This window comes from Helianthus annuus, chromosome 9 (genome assembly GCF_002127325.2).
Source record: "Helianthus annuus cultivar XRQ/B chromosome 9, HanXRQr2.0-SUNRISE, whole genome shotgun sequence".
Taxonomy (NCBI): Eukaryota; Viridiplantae; Streptophyta; class Magnoliopsida; order Asterales; family Asteraceae; genus Helianthus; species Helianthus annuus.
This window is the reverse complement of record NC_035441.2, coordinates 6137312-6159682: the sequence shown is the minus strand read 5'-3', so window position 1 is coordinate 6159682 and position 22371 is coordinate 6137312. Positions and strand designations below refer to the sequence as shown.

Sequence of the window (22371 nt, the reverse complement as noted above, 5' to 3'; positions counted from 1 at the left end):
CGAAACAGGTTCACACGAAATGGCCTTTGCCATTTCGTACGAAATGGACACATCCATTTCGTGCGAAATGAACTTCCCATTTCGTGCGAAATGGTCCCAACTCATATGTTTCTCAATTTTCTCGTACTTCGTGCCCTGATAAATCTAATCTATTACAAGATTCGATACAAGACGAAGTCGACAGACATATGCACCAACAGTCATTTTTGCAGACTTGGTCCCAAGGGTCCAATAATTACAGAGTTGGTCTTAGTAGTTGCAATTTTTAAACACGGGTGATCCATATCACTAACCTAAGTTAAATATCTCAGTTAAGTGTGTGTGAAATGTCTAGTTTACAATGAGTTGAGCCGAGCTCCAGTTCGGAGTTAAACAAGCCAATGAGCTGAGCTGAGCCGAGCCGAACCAAACTGCAAGCTGGGAGTTTTTTGAACAGTCCTATGTTAGGTCAACTTGAAGGTTGTGTACTCATATCACCAAGCTTGTATTAAACTGATATCACCAACCTTGCATTAAACATTTAAAGTGTCTCATGTAAAGCTCATAAATGACGTATTTGACCAACAATAACAATAGATTTAAATGCTATCAAAACAAGGCAATAACTTTGACGTCGATCTCTACATCATTTTTATATTGAAAATAAAAAGTAAAATATTAAACAAATGAATTGTTTAACTAAAATCACATTCAATTTTTTTTAACGATCAACAAAATTAAAACTTCATTAGACCATGCGTAGTCGTTACTTGAATAATGCCCCCACCCTAAGGCGTTTTCTGTCATGTGGCAGTCCAGTCAGCAGCATGATGACATTATTGGACGTTATTGCAAAAATGGCGTAGTGGGAATAATGCCCAATAACGCCCATCCAATCATTACACAATTATTTTTTTTTAAATTTAAAACTTAAAATACTTCATTAAAAAACTTCCATAGCCTTCGTTAAAACCCCGACGTCACCTTCTCTGCTCGGCCGATTATCGTAGTTACTTTGATAAACTTATTAGAAGGCGTGACACTTGTTGTTGATGTCGGTTCATTTGCTAGAAATGGAATCCTTGTCACGATGTTCACCCTTACCCCACGTGCTACAAAAGAGTGCACGAATCATATTCCAAAATTCAGGACCGGTTTGAAAGTTTGCTACAAATAGAAAAAAAAATTGTACGCTAAAAATAAAATAAAATCGACGTGTAGGAAAAAAAAGTACAAAAAAAAAACTTACCAACATCGGGGTCCTCCGAAACATCGACCCACGACCGAGCCAACGTGAATTCCTCGTTCTTCGTCCAAATAACGTAAGTATGCTTACGACGAGGTTGGTTCGGTTCCTTCTTTTTATGCGACCTTTTGCCGCGTTTCGATGTCTCTCGCTCCGGTTCGGGTTGCGTCTCTGGCACGATATCCACATCGGGTTCGGGTTGTTGTTGTGATGGTTGCGAGCCGCCGACTTGGCCAAAGCCGAAAGTGGGTGGCATGAAAGGATTAGGGCCACTCAAGTAAGCCGCGTACGATAACATGTTCAGGTCCATATCTTGAAGGCTAAAGCTTTGTTGCGGTTGGGTGGTGTTCGGGTTCCCTGGTCTTGAGGGAAAACCAAATGGGGGTCGGAATGGGTTCATACTTTTATAAAATGTAAAAGAAATAGAGAGAAACTTTGATTGAGGGTGAGTTTTTTTTTATAAAAATGTGGATGTTGTCACACCCCTTTCTGCGGCGGAAGCACGAGGTGTGATCATGAAAGGTTCTCATTGCATACGAAAGGTAAACATACTACATGCTCATAAAAATCACTTCAAATACCAAACATTTCATAATTTGAAAACATAAGTTTAGCGTTTACATCGCAAGATAGCATGAAACACTGTCTTAAAAGTTTACAACTTTATTTAAACATAAACATAGACGACATCCACAAGCATGAGTAGGACCGCGCGCACATCCACCTTTAGTTACCTGAAATACATGTGAGTTTGGGGAAAAAAAAACGTCAACATAATGTTGGTGTGAATTCATGCAGTGATTGTTTTGAATGTTTAAATACTTGAATGAAGACATAGTATGAAACTTGTAGAATGTATGAATGCAACTTGTAAAACGTATCTGTAACTGAGTACTATGATTGTTTGAATGTGTGAGATCGCTAGTGGTTTGCAAGGCCACTAACATGTGTCACGACATAGGAAGCCACCAAACCTAGGCATTTTTGTTTACTTTGAATGAGACACAGAAGCACTCATTGGTAGAAGTAGGTCAAGAGTGGGGTTGCCTAAAACCCATTAGATCTAACCTTTTGTTCCGCGGTCTGAATGTATACGTTGATTAATGGTGCTTATGGTACCCTATTCGGGACATGATCTAGAATGTTTCACTTGAATGTTTTTGTACTCCATCATACCATTTGAATATGTCACAGAATAGTAACCAAGTTTCAAAAGTGTTCTAATTAGGTCACTCGTATCGTTTTTGTCTCAATTAGATAACTTAACATTCAAATTGAGCCATGTCTTTTTTTTCCATGTGTCAAAAGAAAAATAGAGCATAAGATGCTAGGGTCGGATTATTATAATATAAGAAATTATATTTATTAAAAATAAAAACATTTAATTACATTAAAAATTAAAAAAACAAGTTAAAATCCACTTTATTGCTCGATGTTAGCATCAAATAAAAGAGAAAAAAGAAACAAAAATTCACATCACCATGGTTACTTATGGATCGGATGAAAAAACCCTTAATTTTAATAAAAAATGAATGTTGAGTGACCTGATTGAAACACTTTTGAAACTTGAGTGACCTAATTAGAACACTTTTAAAACTTGGTTACTATTCTACAAAGTTACCCCTTATAAATACTGTAACATTTGTAACATGTATTTCACCCCCGAAATTATAAAATCAAAAACAGTTAAAGAAAAGAGGGAGCATGAACTCACTGGGTTTAGAATTCGTATGTATGCATATTTCAAAAAATACGCTTGTTTGAAAAACCGGTATAAGACATAAGCTTTTCGTAAACCATTTGTGTCTGTTAAAACTTGCTTGTAACATGGTTTGGAAATATGTAATTCTTGTATGCTTTGCAAAAAGTGCATCTCTTTCCACCCCGAAAACATTTAGAAAAATGTAAAACCGTGAAAAGGTGGGGTTATAAACTGACAACTTTGCGTTCCTTGCGTCGTAAACTTCACCGGGTTTTGCTTATAATGCGTCGTGACCTAAACGTGTTTTATTAACGTTAGTCACTAGACTTGTATCGCACAAGTACAAGTCACTATCTTTTGTATATGTTTTCTTGTGTTAAAATAATTTATATTTTTAACTATGTGTCTTACTTATATTATTTTCTCAAAAATCAATATAAGTTCCTTGTATTTTGCACTTTGCACCCGAATTATGTACTTTGTCTAAAGCTTCATTGTCCAAGTTATTTATTTTATGAAGAAATATATTTTCCTAAATATATTTTCTTGTATGTGTCTAAGCATGTCGTATGTGTATTTTTGTATTTTCACTCCTTAAGAGTATTTAGTGTATTTTCAATTCCTAATACACTACCACGTATAATACATACTACATACACTTAGCACAAAATTTAGTGATCAATAAAATATATATATTTTTCTAAAAAATATACATACTTAATATCAATTTTTAATCTTGAAGAAATCATCATTTTTTATCACAAAAATTAGGGAAACCTTGGTAAATTTTCTAGACACATTTTTAGGGAATAAGTTTTCTCGAAACTTATATTTTTCTAAGTGTCAAAATCCTACAGAAATTTTGACAGAGTTTCCCTAAAAATGGAGGTTTCCCATGTTTTCAAAACATGTGTTTATTTTCTTTTAAAAATCATCATTAATCAATTTCAACAACAATCATCAACAACATACACTAATTTCTCTATTTCATGAACTTGAAAATTTATAAAAATGTGTAGTAACTTACTAGTGTATTTAGTAATTCTTGTTACCCTTTAAAGCGTGATTGCTTCTTTAAAAACTCCATTTTTAAAGAATATGTTTCTTTACAACTTGTAGGATGATTTTTCTAAAAATATTTCTTTTGTATTTTTCTTGTTTCATAAGTGTTTATACACTTGTCTTTCTAATAAAAATAGTGTAGGTTTAAGTAAAAATCAAGCTCTTCTAAAAATCACACTTTGAACTTGGTTCTTTTAGAAAAACCACTTATGAATCTTAGATTCACAAGATTACTAGCTTGTTTTGTCTAATATTTTTCCAAGGAATCATTCATTCTTCAAGTTCATGTCTTACCAAGAAGATGATTATTTTAGGATGTTACATAATCATCCCCCTACTTGCTAGATTAAGTGTTTAAACATCACCTAGCAAGCTTCATGTGATGATTAATCATCATCTCAAATAAACAACAACAACAAACATCACACATAAGCAAAACATCACTATTTCATCAAGATTCATCATGTATATAAGCTTTATGTTCAAGTTTCATGTTCATATTCTTTAATGTTCTTAAGATTTTCAACATGACAAGTCTTTTAACCACTAAAAATAGAAGTAAATGAGAGTGTTCAAGATGCTTACAACTAGCTTAAAGCTAGGGAAGAACTTTGGTGAAAATTGAGTGGTTAAAAGCAAACGGTTGAGGTTCTTCAAGATCCGAGTCCACCAAGCTCCGTTAGTGACCTTCTAGCACCATGAAATAGCCTTGGAGTGGGTGGTTGATAACCGGAAATGGTGGTAGTGTGGTGGTGGGTGGTAGATGTAAGGAAGAGAGGGAGAGGAGATGTGTTGTGTGAAGATGATGGAGTGAGGATGGTGACATTTATAAGATCTTTTCATATCTTACAACATCTTAATATAATCAAAACAAATCCAAGAAGATCATGTGAATATTTTGGTAAGATACTGTGTGATTTAGTAAGATTTATCAAAGATTTGGATGGGGCCTACATCTTGACCGTCCCAACTAGAGGGGGGGGTTAAATGTAAATTCCAATCTCTAACTTTAATAGCAAGTTAGTTTACAAGTGTAACTTTTAGGGACTTAATGTGTTATTACGTTATAAGGGGTGTTATGGTGTTCGGGGACCATAACTAGTTCAGAAACATTAAAACAATGCTTCTAATAATATTTTGATGTTCCGGGTTATGTCCGGTTGTTCGGTTAAATACCGGTTCGTTAAAGTGCTAAATTGCACCGTTTAGTGTCCCTTAGGTACCCTTTTAATTCCCAACACTTAGAAGGGTATTCTGTATAATAAGACATGAATTCTGCATAATATTTCAAGGTTTAGATGCTGAATTATGGCTGATTGTAGCTGAATTTAATAAAATTCTGCACCTAAAGTGCGTTTCGGGTGCTTTTTAGTGCGTATTTTAGTTTCCAGAATGTCTATGTGTTAACCCTTGTATGTATTCTTGGGTTTTAATGTATTCTTGTCATTGGACCTACACCTAGGCTCCAATTTTATTGTCTGACTGTTTTCTGCAGAATTGTTGACACAATGTGTCTTACCGGCGAGTTTACTAGTATTTCTGACGCAACGTTGTTCATTAATGCATAAAGTAATTCTTGTAGTATGAAACGTGCATGAATTCACTTGTATTGAATGTAATTAGACAAGGTTGACATTTAAGCACATAATTGCAGTCATTAAATAATAATTAAAGTGTACGGAAATTACCGGTTTGATGCCAGTTGTCACAGATGTACAGTGGGGTTTTTATAGTATTAAATGGAAATTAAAAAAAAACATTAAAGAAAGTTACCGTTGAACGGTGAACTCGCTCCCCAAAGCACCATTTTGGCGTGTTTCAAACAACGGCAGCAACCAACTTTTCGCAAAAAACGCTAGATCACGCCCAGGGGGCGGCTCCGGGGCGTTTTTGGGCGTGTTTGGGCAATTTAAAAAAAAACACCCATTACGGGCGGTCTTAGGGAAAAGACGTTGACTAGCAAGGCGCTAGCATAAACAACCTGTACACGAAAATAACAAAAGAAAAGGAGGGGAACCCCTTCTTAATATAGGCAACCTATACTAAAACATTTCCAGTCCTCCTACGAAAGTCCCGTTCGACGCGACCTATTCTTTACCCAAAGAAAACTTAAGGTATTCGTTTCATCCACAACCTTCAAAACAGATGTCACTTTGTTGTTGTCGAAAACGTTTGCATTTCTCGCACGCCAAATGCTCCACATCGCGGTATAAGCAATAGCTTGAGCAGCTTTTTGCTGGCCAAAAGATCCACCCAGCGACTTGTGAATCTGAGAAATACCGAACAAATGGAAAGCAAAAAAAGAAGAAGCTCTCCACCACTGAGCTAAAACGCACCACACCATTTGAGAAAATTGGCAAACAATGAATAAGTGTTCCACGGTCTCCACGAAATCCCCACACATGCGACAAGCCGAATCCGGCACAAACATAACCACTTAAATTAAAAAAAATACCATTTTTAACCACTTAAATAAGTCATTGAAACAAATATAAATTAAAAATAAACTAAAAGAGTGAATTTCAAGGATTGTCCTTTATGTTTATGCCCATTTTCAGGCGTTGTCCTTTATGTTCAAAAGTGACGAGTTTTGTCCATTATATTTTCATATCATACACGTTTTGTCCTTTAGGCCTAACCCAGTTATTTTTTTTCAGTTAAATTTGGTTATGTGCTTTACATATGAGGGCATTTTGTCAATTCAAAGGTTGCAGAAGCTTTGAGCTGTAAATCTGCCGTTGAACTTACCTTTGAATTGACAAAAATGCCCTCATGTGCAAAGCATATGACCAAATTTAACTGAAAAAACTAACTGGGTTAGGCCTAAAGGACAAAACGTGTATGATATGAAAACATAAAGGGCAAAACTCGTCAATTTTAAACATAAAGGACAACGACTGAAAATGGGTATAAAGATAAAGGACAATCCTTGAAATTCACTCTAAATTTTAAAAATATTTAAACTTTTATAATAATACATACTATATTCGATTATTATATATAATTATATAATAATGACAAACATGCTCACCTGTGATTGATTATAATTATATAAGAACTAGTATTAAGAACCCCGCGTTGCGGCGGTGACGTAAAACTGTGTCAAGTAGCACTAATGCCACACCACTACCAGTGACCACCACAACCGGAAAAGCTCGTAAAAACAAATTAAATTAAAAGGGAAAAAATAAAACCCAACAAAAAGAAGATGTAAAATCGTTGAACCATGCACATCCGTTTGCAGCGTGTTAATGAGAAAAAATTAGACCGAAATGTAAACATAGAAAAAATAACTAAGTTTATCTGCGACCCGCGCGTTGCGACAAACATTTCAAACTGGGAAAAAGAGACGCGTCGCGACTGGCCTGTAAAGTGTCAAACGGGAAAAAATAGTCGAAAAAACATCGAACCCCACACGCACCTTGCGGTGTGTTAACTCGCAAAATTTAGAACGAAACGTAAAACTAAAAACTTGCAAAGATAAAAAGTATGGAGGGCCAAAGTTGAAAGTAAAAAACTGTTGAGGTTAAATTGAAAAAGATAAGAAATTTTGGATTAGAAATGAAAAATCAATTTTTTTTTTTAAAAAAAAACCCTAAGCATAGGGCATGACACCATAAAGCATAAAAATGTTGTAAATTAATAGTATGGAAATAGAAATGAAAAATCAATTTTCTTTTTAAAAAACCCCTAAGCATAGGTCACAACACCATAAAGCATAAAAATGTTGTAAATTAATAGTATGGAAATAACAAACATGTTCATATGTGATTGATAGTTAGTTAGGGAAGATTAAAAGATTTGAAGAATACACTATGTCCACCCTCATATGCCAGTATAGCTAAAATCGCCTTGTTACATTCCCGTATGAGGGTTGTTTTTTTTTGGAACAACGAAAAACTATATATAAATAATTAAATATATTGCAAGGGCCAATAAGTAGCTGTAAAATCCGAACAAGTGCACTATTACATGATTACGTATGAGGGTTGGTGTCTGACTAATTTAAAGAGTAAGTATTGATATCGCCCCATTCTATTGAATTGGTCTGAAATTTATTACGCAACACTCATAAATGACACCAATTACCAAACAATGAAAATTGAGTTAAATGCTATCAAAACAACGTAAATAACTTTGATGTTGCTCTTTAAATCATTTAATGTTAAAATTAAAAAAAATATATATAAATATTAAACACACATGAATTGGATGATTCAAATTACGGGAAAAGATCAAATAGGAAGTTAATTTTCGCTAGGAAGGATAGGAAGCCATAGGATTATGACAAGTGGCAAATTTTAAAATAAAGAGAAAGAGTATTTTAGTCAATCCAACTCTTTCTTCTTCCTTTTTCAAAACCCAGTATATTCAAAAACCCACAATTTTCAAAACCCACCATCTTCAACTATTTCTTCACTTTCTATCTCAATAATCACTACATTATAGTGCGATTTTCATCACCAATCAATGATTCAGAACCCGATCAACGTGTTCTTCAGCTTTTTTTTGAAGGAAACCCAGTTTAATTTCATAAAAAAATCTCGTTTTTTCCGGTGATTTTGGAGATAATCACTCGATTCGTTCGATTCGAGCGTTGATAAGTGTTTCTATCATTCAAAATTTTGTCAATTGATGAAGAAATCGGCTTCGATCCATGTAAGAAATTCTTTAATTTCATTTTTATGATCTGGGTTTTTGATTTAGTCATTGCGTTTTACGATCTTTGCGGGGGTCCGGTAGCGGGGTCCCAGGGGCGGCAGCCCCTGGCTGAGTAAAACACATTTTTTAGGTGTTTTCAGTCCATTGCGTTTTAGAATGAGTCATTTTTAAGTGTTTTCTGGCCATTGCGTTTTACATATAAGACATTCTTTGTGTTTTTTGTGCATTGCGTTTTAGGTAAAACACTTTTTTATGTGTTTTCAGTCCATTGGGTTTTAGAAAACAGACATTTTAAGTGTATTCTGGCCATTGCGTTTTACAAATAAGTCATTTCTTTGTGTTTTTGGTGCATTGCGTTTTAGGTAAAACACATTTTTATGTGTTTTCTGGCCATTGCGTTTTACAAATAAGACATTTCTGTGTGTTTTCTGGCAATTGCGTTTTACAAATAAGTCATTTCTTTGTGTTTTTGGTGCATTGCGTTTTAGAAAAATGTCATTTTTTAGGTTTTTTTTTCATTGTGTTTTACGTAACTGGTGGTTTTTCTATTGCGTTTTACGCAACTGGGTTTTAATTTTTTTTTTTAAAATATAGCAATAGTATACTCGTTTTAACGATAAAAAAACGCTCGTTTTTTTGGTGCAATTTTTATAAAAAAATAATGTCGTATGAAAGAGTTATTAACGTTTAAAAAATGGGGGGGGGGGATTGGAGGAGAGAGAAACTATTGGCTTGGATTGACTAGAATACCCTTGAACAAACTCACGCGCCTGTTTTCTTTCTTTCAATTTCCCTGATTTAATCTTAGCCCTTAATTAACTTAATGGATGGTCAAGATCACTTCCTATCCTTCCTAGCTAAATAAACTTCCTATTGTATCTTCACCCTCAAATTACAGCCAAAAGCTAATTTAATAATAGTTTTTAACGACTAAAATAAATAATTGAAACAACCTAAATTAGCATACAACATATAATTAAAAAATAACAATTAAAAATTACATATTCGATTATTATATAATGCCAAACATTACGTGGGGAACAGACATGCTTTGTCTCTTTATCAGGTTAACACCGGATTCAAAACCTTAAATCAAATCCAACTCATAAACCCATTTCAAATCCGCAAAATAAAACCTTTAAAAATCTTTCAACTCTGTACTGTTTACTCCTGAATTGTCCCGTTGCAGCTGACACCCACACCCACACACTCTCCCTCCTCTGTCCTTTCACCACTATCGAGCCCCAAAAAGCTTCGAAACAGTGTGTGTGAGAGAATATAGACGTTACAACTTGTTTTTACGTGTTTCTAGAGGTTAAATTTGTGTAATTTGAGTGAATATATCAGATGAACAGTGGGTTTTAGAGAGAGAGAAAAAGATTTGTGGAGGTTGATTTTTGGGTGCTGATTGCAAAATGTCAAGTGGGTTTCGGTTGATTTTTGCTGCTTCGTTTGTTCTTATGCTGTTTGGTATGTGTTTTCTTTGTTAATTGTTATATGCATGTAAGGTGTTTGTGTAAATGTTTGAACTAGTTTTGGTGGTGGGTGTGTTGGGTAAGTGTTGTAGAATGTGTGTTAAGTGTTGGTGTGTGGGGGGTTAAGGTGGTTTAGTGGGTTGGTTCATGTTTTGGTGTCTGGAAACATAGATCTGTTTTATGCATATTAGGTGTTTGTGTAAATGTCTCAACTGGTTTTTGTGGTTAATGTGTTGATTAAGTTTTGTAGTGGTTTTAGGCTGATTTAGTGGGTTAATTCACATTTTGGTGTTTGGGTTTTAGCTGATTTGTTGAATTAATTTACACTTTGTTGTTTGGAAGCAAAGATCCCTTTTATGCACATTATGTGTTTGTGTAAATGTCTCTTACATGTTTTTGTGGTTTTAAGTTGATTTATTGAATTAATTTACATTTTGGTGTTTGGAAACAAACATCCCTTTTCAATGCTGGAACATTGGCTCACATAAATGGGATACTTTTTTTTGGTTATGTATAATAAACATGCATCAAGTGTCTCCACTTCTATATTGTTTATTATAAGGGTTATTGGATTTTATCACCCCTGAACATAGGCTATAGGCCGCTGCCACCCCCAACTGTCACTTTGACGCCCACCACCCCCCAACTTAATACGTAGTGTGTTCTGTCACCATGTCGTTAAATAATAACTAACTTTTGATCCTGTTACTATACTTTTGGGGGTGTCCTAAGATCCCTAAAACCTTCTTAAGATCCCTAAAACCTTCTTAAGATCCCTATGACACCCCCAAAAGTATAGTAACAAGATTAAAAGTTAGTGATCAGTTAACGACGTGGTGACAGAACACCTGTTCCCGAGTCTCATTTAACAGGGGGAGGGAAAAGAGATGAAAATATGAAAAACCATGTTCCCGAGTTTCATTTAACAGGGGGAGGGGAGGGAAAAGGGAAGAAAATATGACCATATATTCCTCCTCCCAAATTGGAGAGATTAGGAGAAAATTTTCCTTCCCCTCCCCCTGTTAAATGAGACTCGGGAGTGTTAAGTTGGGGGTGACGGGCGTCAAAGTGATAGTTGGGGGTGACAGCGGCCAATAGCCAATAGTTGGAGGTGATAAAATCCAATAATACTTATTATAAAGAATGTAGATGTGATTAGATTAGTATAGAGTATGGACTGTTTGGATAACTTTAAACTTCACAATAATCAGTTTAGGTTTTTTTTAGGATAAGTGTTTGGATACTAAAACAAGTTGTAGAAGATAGTGTTGGTATCTGCTTTAGCCTGTTTAAACTTGCTAGTATTAATGTTGATAATGGAAAGGTAAATTTATTTAGGGAGTAAATTACAAAAATCGTCCTTTATGTATGTCACCTATTGCAAACTTTGTCCTTTGTCTTCAATAATTACAGAAAACGTACTCGATGTTTGCAAACCCTTGCAAGTTATGCCCTTTAGCCCTAACTCAGTTATTTTTTGTGGTTAAATCTAACCAAATGGACCCCACATGAGAGTAAAATGACCAAATTACCCTCATGTGGCCATGTGGGGTCCATTTGGTCAGAGTTAACCACAAAAAATAACTGAGTTAGGGCTAAAGGACACAACTTGCAAGGGTTTGCAAACATCGAATATGTTTTCTGTAATTATTGAAGACAAAGAACACAATTTGCAATAAGTGACATACATAAAGGGCGATTTTTGTAATTTATTCTTATTTAGGGGTGTTCAGATAAATGAATATTAAGGCCGAACAGTTAAGTACACTTTTGGAAAACGACAAACCAAACCCGCCCATTATTTGCTTAGATAACATATAGTCAGTTTTGTTACAACGGGTATGAAAAAACCGACTATTTGGATAATCAGGTTAAGACTGCCATCAAGAAAACATATCATCGAAACGAATGTAAATTTACTTAACTACCCCTAGCTTTAAACAAATGGCTATTTGATCTAACTCTTCAAACTGCATCCAAACACATTCTCAAACCCTTAAAATGCAGCTGATTATATGTTTCGAATTATCTTTTAATTTATGTTTTCTTTTGGAAGGAACCTGCAATGGAAGCAAAGTCGGAATCTGCTACGGTCGAAACGCAGACGATCTCCCAACACCCGATAAAGCCGTAGACTTAATCAAAAACCAAAACATAAATTACGTTCGAATTTACGATTCCAACATTCAAGTCCTCAAAGCGTTCGCAAACACCGGTATCGAACTCATGATCGGAATCCCAAACTCCGATCTCTTACCGTTCTCCCAGTTCCAATCAAACGCCGACACGTGGCTCAAAAACAGCATCCTCCCGTACTATCCCGCCACCAAAATCACCTACATTACCGTCGGAGCCGAAGTCACCGAAGCTCGCGATAACAGTTCATCGATGGTGGTCCCCGCCATGATAAACGTCTATAACGCGCTTAAAAAAGCTGGTTTACATCGTAGGATTAAAGTCTCGACGACCCATTCGTTAGGGGTTTTATCCCGTTCGTACCCGCCGTCGGCCGGTTCGTTTAACAGCAAACACGCGGGTTTTTTAAAACCGTTGCTCGACTTTCTTGCGGAAAACCAGTCGCCGTTTTTGGTCAACGTTTACCCGTATTACGCGTATCGTGATTCATCGAATAACGTTTCTTTAGATTACGCGCTTTTCGAGTCGTCGTCGGAAGTAATCGACCCGAACACGGGTTTGCTTTACATGAACATGTTCGACGCACAGATCGATTCGATTTACTTCGCGTTAGCGGGGTTAAATTACAAAACGATAAAAGTGAAGGTAACCGAAACGGGCTGGCCTTCGAAAGGCTCCCCGAAAGAAACCGCTGCAACACCTGAAAACGCGCAGACGTACAACACGAATCTCATCCGCCACGTCATCAACAACACCGGTACGCCAGCGAAGCCCGGTGAAGAGCTCGACGTATACATATTCTCGTTGTTTAACGAGAACCGAAAGCCCGGTTTGGATTCCGAACGGAACTGGGGTTTGTATTATCCCGATCAAACGAGCGTATATAATGTCGATTTTACGGGGAAAGGTACGGTTGATGTGAACAATGGCGGGAATTTGACTACGGTAAATGGGACTTCTTGGTGTATTGCTAGCTCGAATGCTTCGGAAGAAGATTTGAGAAACGGGCTGGATTGGGCCTGCGGGTCCGGGAATGTGGATTGTTCGCCGATCCAGCCCAGTCAGCCGTGTTTTCAACCCGATAGTTTGGTGTCGCATGCTTCGTATGCGTTTAATAGTTATTATCAGCAAAATGGGGCTACTGATATTGCTTGTAGCTTTGGAGGAGCTGGAGTTAAAACGAACAAGAATCCAAGTACGTATTTTGACCCATTTACTTGTGAATTGGTTTGGTTGACCCGGGTTATGTTGATTTGGATATTTTGACCCGTTTACGTATTTTGACCCAACTATACTATTTTTTTTTTTGAAAATTTATTTTAATATCATGATTAAACAATTTTAAAACAATGATCATATTTGTTTTTGAATTAACCAATTTATTAGTATATCAGTTTGACTAATTTCCCTTTTAGCTAATTATTTTTTTGCTTATAGAGCAAAAAAAACATATATATTTGGTTTGTCTATACATAAATATATATATATAGGCTAAAGATAAAAAGAAAACCACTTTTATTGAGAAAACCCGGGAAACTTTAAGCTCCCGACTTTTTTTTTTTTTGAAAAAATTACCACACGTAATATACATGTTTTTAAGAGTTTTGGGCAAAAAAAATCGAAAAAGCGCCGAAGGATTATTTAAAAAAAAAATAAACAAATTTCAGCAACTTTGTTGACTAACACGTGTTAAGCAAAAATATGTTGAAACTTGTTTATTTTTTAAAAAAAAATTTCTTCGGCGCTTTTTTGTTTTTTTTGGCCCAAAACTCTTAAAAACATGTATATTACATGTGTTATTTTTTTCAAAAAAAAAAAAAATGTTGGGAGCTTTGAGTTTCCCGGGTTTTCTCAATAAAAGTGGTTTTCTATATATCCTTACCCTATATATATATATATATTTGTTATTAAATTTTGATCTTTGTTTGGACAGGTTATGACAATTGCTTGTACATGACAGCGGGGTACGTAAAATCATCAACCCTGTAAAAAACATTTTTTTTATAGTAATAGTTTTATTGCACCAAAATGTAACTAATTTTCACTTTTACCTTTTAATGTAACTAAGAAAAACTTTGTTACAATTTAATGTGGCGGGGTATGTTCCCGATTAAAGTTTGGTGAAAGTTCGTTACATCTTGGTGCGATAAACTATTTAGGGGTGTTCATGGTCCGGTTCGGCTGCTTTGACAGATTGTCTACATTAAAAATTTAATAAAATAAAGAGTAAATTACGTTTTTGGCCCCTGTGGTTATATCACTTTTACTATATTAGCCCAAAATAAGAATTTTTAACATATCTGCCTCCGTGGTCTCTATAACTAACCATTTTGGCCTCTAAGTCTAGAGATCATGGGGGCCAAAATGGTTAGTTATAGAGACCACGGGGGCCAAAATGGTTAGTTACAGAGACCACGGGAGCCAAAATGGTTAGACTTAGGGGCCAAAATGGTTAGTTATAGAGACCATGGGGGCAGATATGTTAAAAATTCTTATTTTGGGCTAATATAGTAAAAGTGATATAACCACAGGGGCCAAAAACGTAATTTACGCTAAAATAAAAGATGGTTCATAATTATAATACAAATGCGTTACGCCATATTTCCAAAAAACGAATAAAATAAAATAAAAACAAAAAGAAGGATAAACGGGCTGTTTGGTTTGCATGATCGGTTCCAAGTTCCAAACCGTTGTAACTGGTAAAACTGCCAAACCACCAAAACCGAACTGTGAACCAATTTACGTAACAATTTAAGTATGTTTAGCTAAAACTTGGCTGCAAACTTGTCACAGGAGTAACAAAACCGCTGCAAACAACGTAACGACAGGTGCAAATGCAACTTCTTCAGGGCGAAGAGAGTTTTCACTCCCGAATCCTTATTATTTTCTTCTCATGATAGTCTTCACGTGGATCCAGTTTCTCTGAACCGATGATGTCTAAAGAGACCGTGTTTCAGTGGTGTATTTTGCCATTTTGGGTAGCTAATTTATGTAATCTCTTCCCTAATTTTGTATCATAAGGGTAGCCAGATGTTGTTGTAAACATGTACCATTCAAATGTAGTTAATTTTGTTTAGAGTTAATTACTGTTTACGTCCCTGTGGTTTGTCAAAAATCGCTATTTCAGTCCATTAGTTTAAACTTTAAAATTTGCGATTTCAGTCCCTGTGGTTTTACTTTCGTAACCATTTCAATCCATTTATTCTGTTAGTACAGGGACTGAAATGGTTACGAGATGGACTGAAATGGTTACGAAAGTGAAACCACAGGGACTGAAATCGCCAATTTTTAAATTAATGGACTGAAATAGTGATTTTTGACAAACCACAGGGACAAAAACAGTAATTAACTCTTTTGTTTAAGTTGTACTGCAGGCTCGATTTTGAACGTTAAAGCTATATTTTTTGAGCCGTAGGTGTTACCGGAGCTCATATTGTGTGATTCTTGCGAAACGAGGGCTGCAACAACACATTTTATCCGGCTTTTTAAAGTTTATTGAATTTGGGTACAAAAAACCGATACATGTAATGTGTAAGATGTATTGGTTTTTAACTCGGCTTCTCAAATCGCAAGTTATGCTTATTAGAGCTCACATTCGAGCTTTATCCAGTAAGTACAACGACCTCTAGCACCGCACATACATGCATACTCGTGCGCCTGACTAGTTCAATACATAAGCGATTTTAAATATGTATGCACACCCTTGAGCTTGACTGGTTCAATACATGACCGATTTTAATTTCATTCATGCTCCTCCTTTTAGCATGCATGTCTACCATGATCACCAACGCTTTGCAGTAGCGGACACATGAATTATTTTCTGGGGGTGCGAACGAGGGGCTCAACTAAAATTTCAAGAGATGTGATCGGGATTTTAGCCTACAAAATACAATAAAAATTTCTTTTCAAGGGTCCGTCCGCAATCCAAAATTTCAAGAGGTGCGATCGGGATTCAACCAAAATTTCAAGAGGTGCGAACGACTTCATACTTAAGCATAACATAGTGGGAGCAATCCAATATGGGTGATCTTCCAATATGGGTGATCTCCTAGGAAATTTTGCTCGGGTAATCAAAACAAATATGTGCACTTTTCATGGGCAAAACAGACAATATTGATTGGTACCAGAGGTTTAATATTACACCACAACCATATAACTAGAAACATAAATTTGTTTAGAAATTTTATATAACCCAATTTATGAACTTTTAAATGTATTTTTTTTTTTGAAAAGAAAACTTCATTAAAAAACCGGGCGCGCCCTCAAAGCAAGGACCGCCAAGGCAAAAAACTACAACATATACAAGGGGTAAACAACCCAATCCTTCCCAAGAATAGAGACAAACCTAGACCAGTTTTTCAACCACAGAAAAGACAAAGACTTAACCATCGCGACTACCTCAATAACCTTCGGATTAACTCTCTCGAAAACCTTTGAGTTTCGCGCCTTCCATAAAGCCCAACAAGTAATCATAACAATACCTTTAACCACTTTTTTCGCCCATTTGTCGCCTTGCACTTGGCTGTGAATGGCCAGCAAATCCTTGAATTCAAAGGCAAAAATCGGCGCTAGTTTGCACCACTTCCCCACCGCGGACCAGACCCCGAACGAGAAGCCACACCCTGTGAATAAATGGTTCACATCCTCTTCTCCTGTCTCGCAAAGACTGCAAGAAACATCCTGAATGAAAATCCTTCTTCTGGTAAGAGCCAACTTAGTCGGAATACGCTCCATCTCAGCACGCCAGATAAACAAATTAACCTTCAGAGGAATCCACGATTCCCATTGCATACTGTGGTCCCGACGAACTTCGTTGTCATCTCGAATCAAACTTTTAACCTGCGCCACAGAAAAAGACTCTTTGCCATCTACTCCCCATTGCCATCGGTCCTGACTACTTGAAAAAGACACGTTATTAAAAAGAAACAGCAGGTCTTGCATCTCTGATAACTCCTCCACCGACGCAAGACCTCTTTTCCAATTAGGAACAAACCGCCAACCCCCATCCTGTAGCAGAAAACGAGCAGCAACTGAACAGTTTTTCTCTCTCTCCAACGCGTACATTTTCGGCCACCGATGTTTTAAAGCAGTAGAACCGATCCAAATATCAACCCAAAACTGAACCTCCATACCATTCCCAACGGTCACCTTAATCAGCGACCTAATGTTATTTCCTTTGAGCGAGCAGCGATCCATCTCCTTCACTATCGTATTCCAGCAGCCTTTAGTGGGGGTTGTTAGTAAGATTATTTCTAAAGTTTTAGCGTTAAGGGTGAAGGAGATTATGGGTAAATTATTTCTTCTACTCAGACAACGTTCCTAAAAAATAGATTTATTTTGGATGGTCCCCTGATGATTAATGAGCTGTGTGGGTGGGTTAAAAAGACTAGAAGGAAAGCCTTTTTGCTTAAAATAGACTTCGAGAAAGCTTACGATAATGTGAATTGGGGATTTCTCATCTCGGTTATGGATCAAATGGGGTTTCCTAACAAGTGGTGTCTCTGGGTAAAGGGCATTCTAGAATCGGCTAGATCAGCTGTGCTTGTCAACGGGTCGCCTACTTTTGACTTCCAATGTCAAAAGGGGATTAGACAAGGTGATCCTTTGTCCCCGTTTTTGTTTTTGATTGTGATGGAGGCCTTCTCGTTTATGGTTAGTAAGGCTTGTGCAGTGGGGGAAATAAAGGATGTTAAAGTTTTCAATGGGGGCCTGGAAATATCGCATTTTTTGTACGCTGATGATGCATTGATCTTGGGGGAATGGTCGAAAGACAATATTGAGAAGACGGCTAGACTGCTTAGAGTGTTCTATTTATGTTCAGGACTAAAGATTAATATCAGGAAGTCTCATTTGTTTGGTATCGGTGTTGATGGAGTCGAAGTTGGTGAAATGGCGGGTATCTTAGGTTGTAGAGTTGGGGAATTTCCTTTCGATTACCTGGGGATTAAGGTTGGAGCGAATATGAATAAGTGTTGCCATTGGAATCCGGTCATTGATACGATTCAAACACGATTAGCTTCTTGGAAGGCGAATACGTTATCGATGGGTGGGAGGTTAACATTAATCAAATCGGTGCTTGCTAGTTTACCGGTTTACTACCTGTCTCTATACAAAGCTCCGGTTAAAGTGACGAACAAATTGAAAAAATGATGCGAAACTTTCTCTGGGCAGGTTCGAATAATGATAAAAAGATGTCTTGGGTAGCATGGAAGATCTTCACTACGTCCAACTTTTAAATGTATTGATCCCAACATTTTTGTTTTTATGTAGTGATATTATAAAAAGATTATATAAGTAATCAATACACAAAATATGAACTTTGACTATCTCCGAGTTGAGCTAATGGGAAAAAAAGGAGACTTGTTTTGAGGTAATTTATCATCGAATTGACATGACTGTATTTTCTTTTAATGTTTATGTATAATGTATAATTAGTATTAAGCACCCTCGTATTGCGGCAGGGGCGAACACCAATGCCACACTACTGCCAGCAACCATCAATATTGAAGTTGCGGCGTGTTAATGCGAAAAAATTAAATCAAAACGTAAAATATATAAAAGAATAACTATGTTGATCTAGGACCCACGCGCTACGATGAACCTGTCAAACGGAAAAAAAAATAGACGACGTAAAAACTTTAACCACAAATGCACGTTGCGCCATGTTAACTCGCAAAATTTTGAACGGAACATAAAACGAAAATTTTGCGAAAAATGGAAAGTATAGAGGGTCAAAGTTGAAAGTGAAAAAGTTGTGAGGTTAAAAGTAAAAAAAAAAAATCAAATAGTTTTAGGTTAAAAGCAAAGATGAAAAGTTTTGGGGATAAAAGTAAAAAAAAAAATTAAATATTTTTCTATGTGCAAGAAGGGTCCTTTGAGTGAATGAAATTTTTTAGTTTTATTTGTAATATTATTATCTGACCCGACATGAATCGAATAGCCGACCCGACCCGAAACATAACAATAGGAAAAAAATTTAGGTCTCATCACTTTACGCCGCCTCGAAACTTTTGGTTAAGCTCCGTCGCTGCTATCTTGAGCAATAGTATATGTGTGGGCTGTGGGGGCTTCTTGCTTTAAGTCTAACTATTTTTTTTACCCCTGTGCTTCGCGGCGGGAATACAATCGTCTTTCTGCACGCAAGTTGCTGGAGTTTGGTCACTATCGGTTTGGCTTGTTGAAAACCTTAAAGACGAACACTGATACTGTTTACATTATGGCAAAATATCGGCAACGATGTTTGCTCATAAACGGTTAGGTTCGTCATAGTACCACAACGGTAACATCACCCGCTATAAGCTATGATGCCAAAAAAATATTTGATTTTGAATACAATTATGTTTTTTTTATAACTCTACCCTAAAAGGTTCAATAAAAAAAAAAAAAAAACTAAAAACAATCATGCACTCTGCTTTTTCAGTTAACAAACAAATAGCAACAGTATTACCAAATGGCAAAACTGAAAACCAAAGAAAGTTGAAGTGATATAAACTGATTGTGATATATAGTTAACGAAATTATTGTAAATACATAATGTCTAGAACAACCATATTTATTCATCTCAAAGCCGGTCAAACAAAAAATCTCTCATAAATAACATTTCTCAATAGAATTTTTAAATAAGATGACATATTATAATATATTATCCGTACTAGGTTAGAAACCCGTGTATTACACGGGGTTGTACATTAAAAACACTGTAATTCAATTTTTTTACCAAACTCTCAACACCGAAATTACATATTGTTACATGTAATAATGGTAAAATAAAAGGTATAATAATGTATCATAAAATTTAAATGTCTATTTATATAAAATGCAATATATAGATGACTAAACTCATCAAGAAGTAATCTTTTATAACTCCCATGTAAAAAACCTTTTTTACTTATGAAGTATGTTTCTAAAAGTATATCTTTGAAAAAACAATTAAATAAAATTTAAAAAAAGAATAAAAGTATAACCCCACATATTTTTCAAGCACCTCATTTGCATTTTTTTAAATTATTTTATTAGTCTCAAGTGTACTTGTAATATTACCGAGTTAAACTATACAACTTTTGGTGTATATTTGACGAGGTTTTGTTTTTTTTAAAAGGGTGTAGTTGACAAAATTATTTACCAAAATGATTTGTTTCAAAGTATTTATCAAAAGGGGTTCTTTTATAAAAAAATAAAGAAATACTAATAGATCCCATAACCATCCTATCTTATTTCTTGTTAAATCTGGGGACTCCATGGTTGTCGACACCAAATCACTACATCCTTTTGAAAAAAATGTGACAACTCGTATTTCCGAACTTACACATGTGCCTAATGTAACGTATGTGAACTCGGTGTAATTATTTGGTATGTTAATTTAATGAATGTTATGTTGTTATGTGCAATGTATAATATATGTATGTATGCAAGCGAACCCAAACGCACAAGACTCACCCGATCGCACAAGCCCATTTGGGCTACACTCTTGTATTCGGACCAAATGGGCAGCCCAAGTGAGGGTTTGGCCTACTCTCTTATGTGCATAACACTTAGGGTGTTAGTAACCACAGCCATATAACTAGAAACTTAAATTTGTTTAGAAATTTTATATAACCCAATTTATGAACTTTTAAATGTATTGATCCCAACATTTTTGTTTTTATGTAGTGATATTATAAAAAGATTATATAAGTAATCAATACACAAAATATGAACTTTTACTATCTCCGAGTTGAGCTAATGGGAAAAAAAGGAGACTTGTTTTGAGGTAATTTATCATCGAATTGACATGACTGTATTTTCTTTTAATGTTTATGTATAATTAGTATTAAGCACCCCCGCGTCGCGGCAGGGGCGAACACCAATGCTACACTACTGCCAGCAACCACCAATATTGAAGTTGCGGCGTGTTAATGTGAAAAAATTAAACCAAAACGTAAAACATATAAAAGAATAACTATGTTGATCTAGGACCCACGCGCTACGATGAACCTGTCAAACGGGAAAAAAATAGACGACGTAAAAACTTTAACCACACATGCACGTTGCGCCATGTTAACTCGCAAAATTTTGAACGGAACATAAAACGAAAATTTTGCGAAAAATGGAAAGTATAGAGGGTCAAAGTTGAAAGTGAAAAAGTTGTGAGGTTAAATTATAAAGGATGGAAAGTTTTGTGGTTAAAAGTAAAAAAAATCAAATAGTTTTAGGTTAAAAGCAAAGATGAAAAGTTTTGGGGATAAAAGTAAAAAAAATTAAGTAGTTTTTCTATGTGCAAGAACGGGTCCTTTGAGTGATTTGTTTCAAAGTATTTATCAAAATGGGTTCTTTTATAAAAAAAATAAAGAAATACTAAAAGATCCCCTAACCATCCTATCTTTTTTCTTGTTAAATATGGGGACTCCATTGTCGACACCAAATCACTACATCCTTTTGAAAAAAAGAACTCTACATATGTTGTTTTTTAACAACGAATATCTTGTTTTTCGTATGACTTAAACCCAAGATCTCACACTTAAGTGATCAAGATTGTAATGAACTAATGATTTTTTCAAATAAGAGTGTTACTACAATACTTGCATGCATCATAATACCTCGAGATACGCATCTATACTATATTATAATGCATGAGGCAAGGGCATTTTAAGATACCCAAAAAATAAGAACTTTTCCCCTCTTTATTTATAGAAAGGCCCCTAAAATGAAGGTAGTTTGGTCTTTTAAACACTGTTTATTTTTTAGCCCCTAAACTTATTACACTTAAATCCATAAGTTTTAACAAAATTATAGATAATTAGTTACACTTTTCTCCTTTTTAAACAAACTTATAATTATTTTACGTATTCTTGCAATATCTTATAAACTACAATATTTCAAAAAAATCCAAAGGCACCATGATGACCTACTCATTTTGTTCGACGTTTTGATAGTTGTCTTGTTCAGCATCAACATACGAATTAAAATGTACAAGTAAATGATGCCTTAGTGTCCAAATGATTAAAATCTCAACGTACTTTAAGATTAAAAACATCACAAATAAAACATAGATTAAAAACTAAAATCATTATCGTTTTTAAAATAAAAAACTATTGTTGAAAAATTGGTTAAAAATTACCTTTACACTTTAA

At 35.4% G+C, this 22371-nt stretch overlaps 1 protein-coding gene across 1 annotated transcript; it reads left to right on the top strand.

Moving 5' to 3' along the window:
- The first annotated feature begins 9795 nt into the window (after positions 1–9795).
- LOC110877100 (glucan endo-1,3-beta-glucosidase 13) lies at positions 9796–15656 on the top strand. Its single transcript, XM_022125257.2, has 4 exons — positions 9796–10121; positions 12183–13457; positions 14196–14226; positions 15056–15656. Exons 1-4 carry the CDS (start codon positions 10067–10069, stop codon positions 15186–15188), a joined length of 1494 nt encoding a protein of 497 aa, XP_021980949.1. The 5' UTR covers positions 9796–10066; the 3' UTR covers positions 15189–15656.
- Positions 15657–22371: the final 6715 nt, after the last annotated feature.

Excerpts from the sequence above, each read along its gene's own strand:
- LOC110877100 (XM_022125257.2), top strand. The coding sequence starts at position 10,067 with ATGTCAAGTGGGTTTCGGTTGATTTTTGCTGCTTCGTTTGTTCTTATG. Across the intron at positions 10,122-12,182 it reads GTTTGTTCTTATGCTGTTTG|GAACCTGCAATGGAAGCAAA; the intron begins GTATGTGTTTTC and ends TTCTTTTGGAAG. Across the intron at positions 14,227-15,055 it reads TGCTTGTACATGACAGCGGG|GAGTAACAAAACCGCTGCAA; the intron begins GTACGTAAAATC and ends AACTTGTCACAG.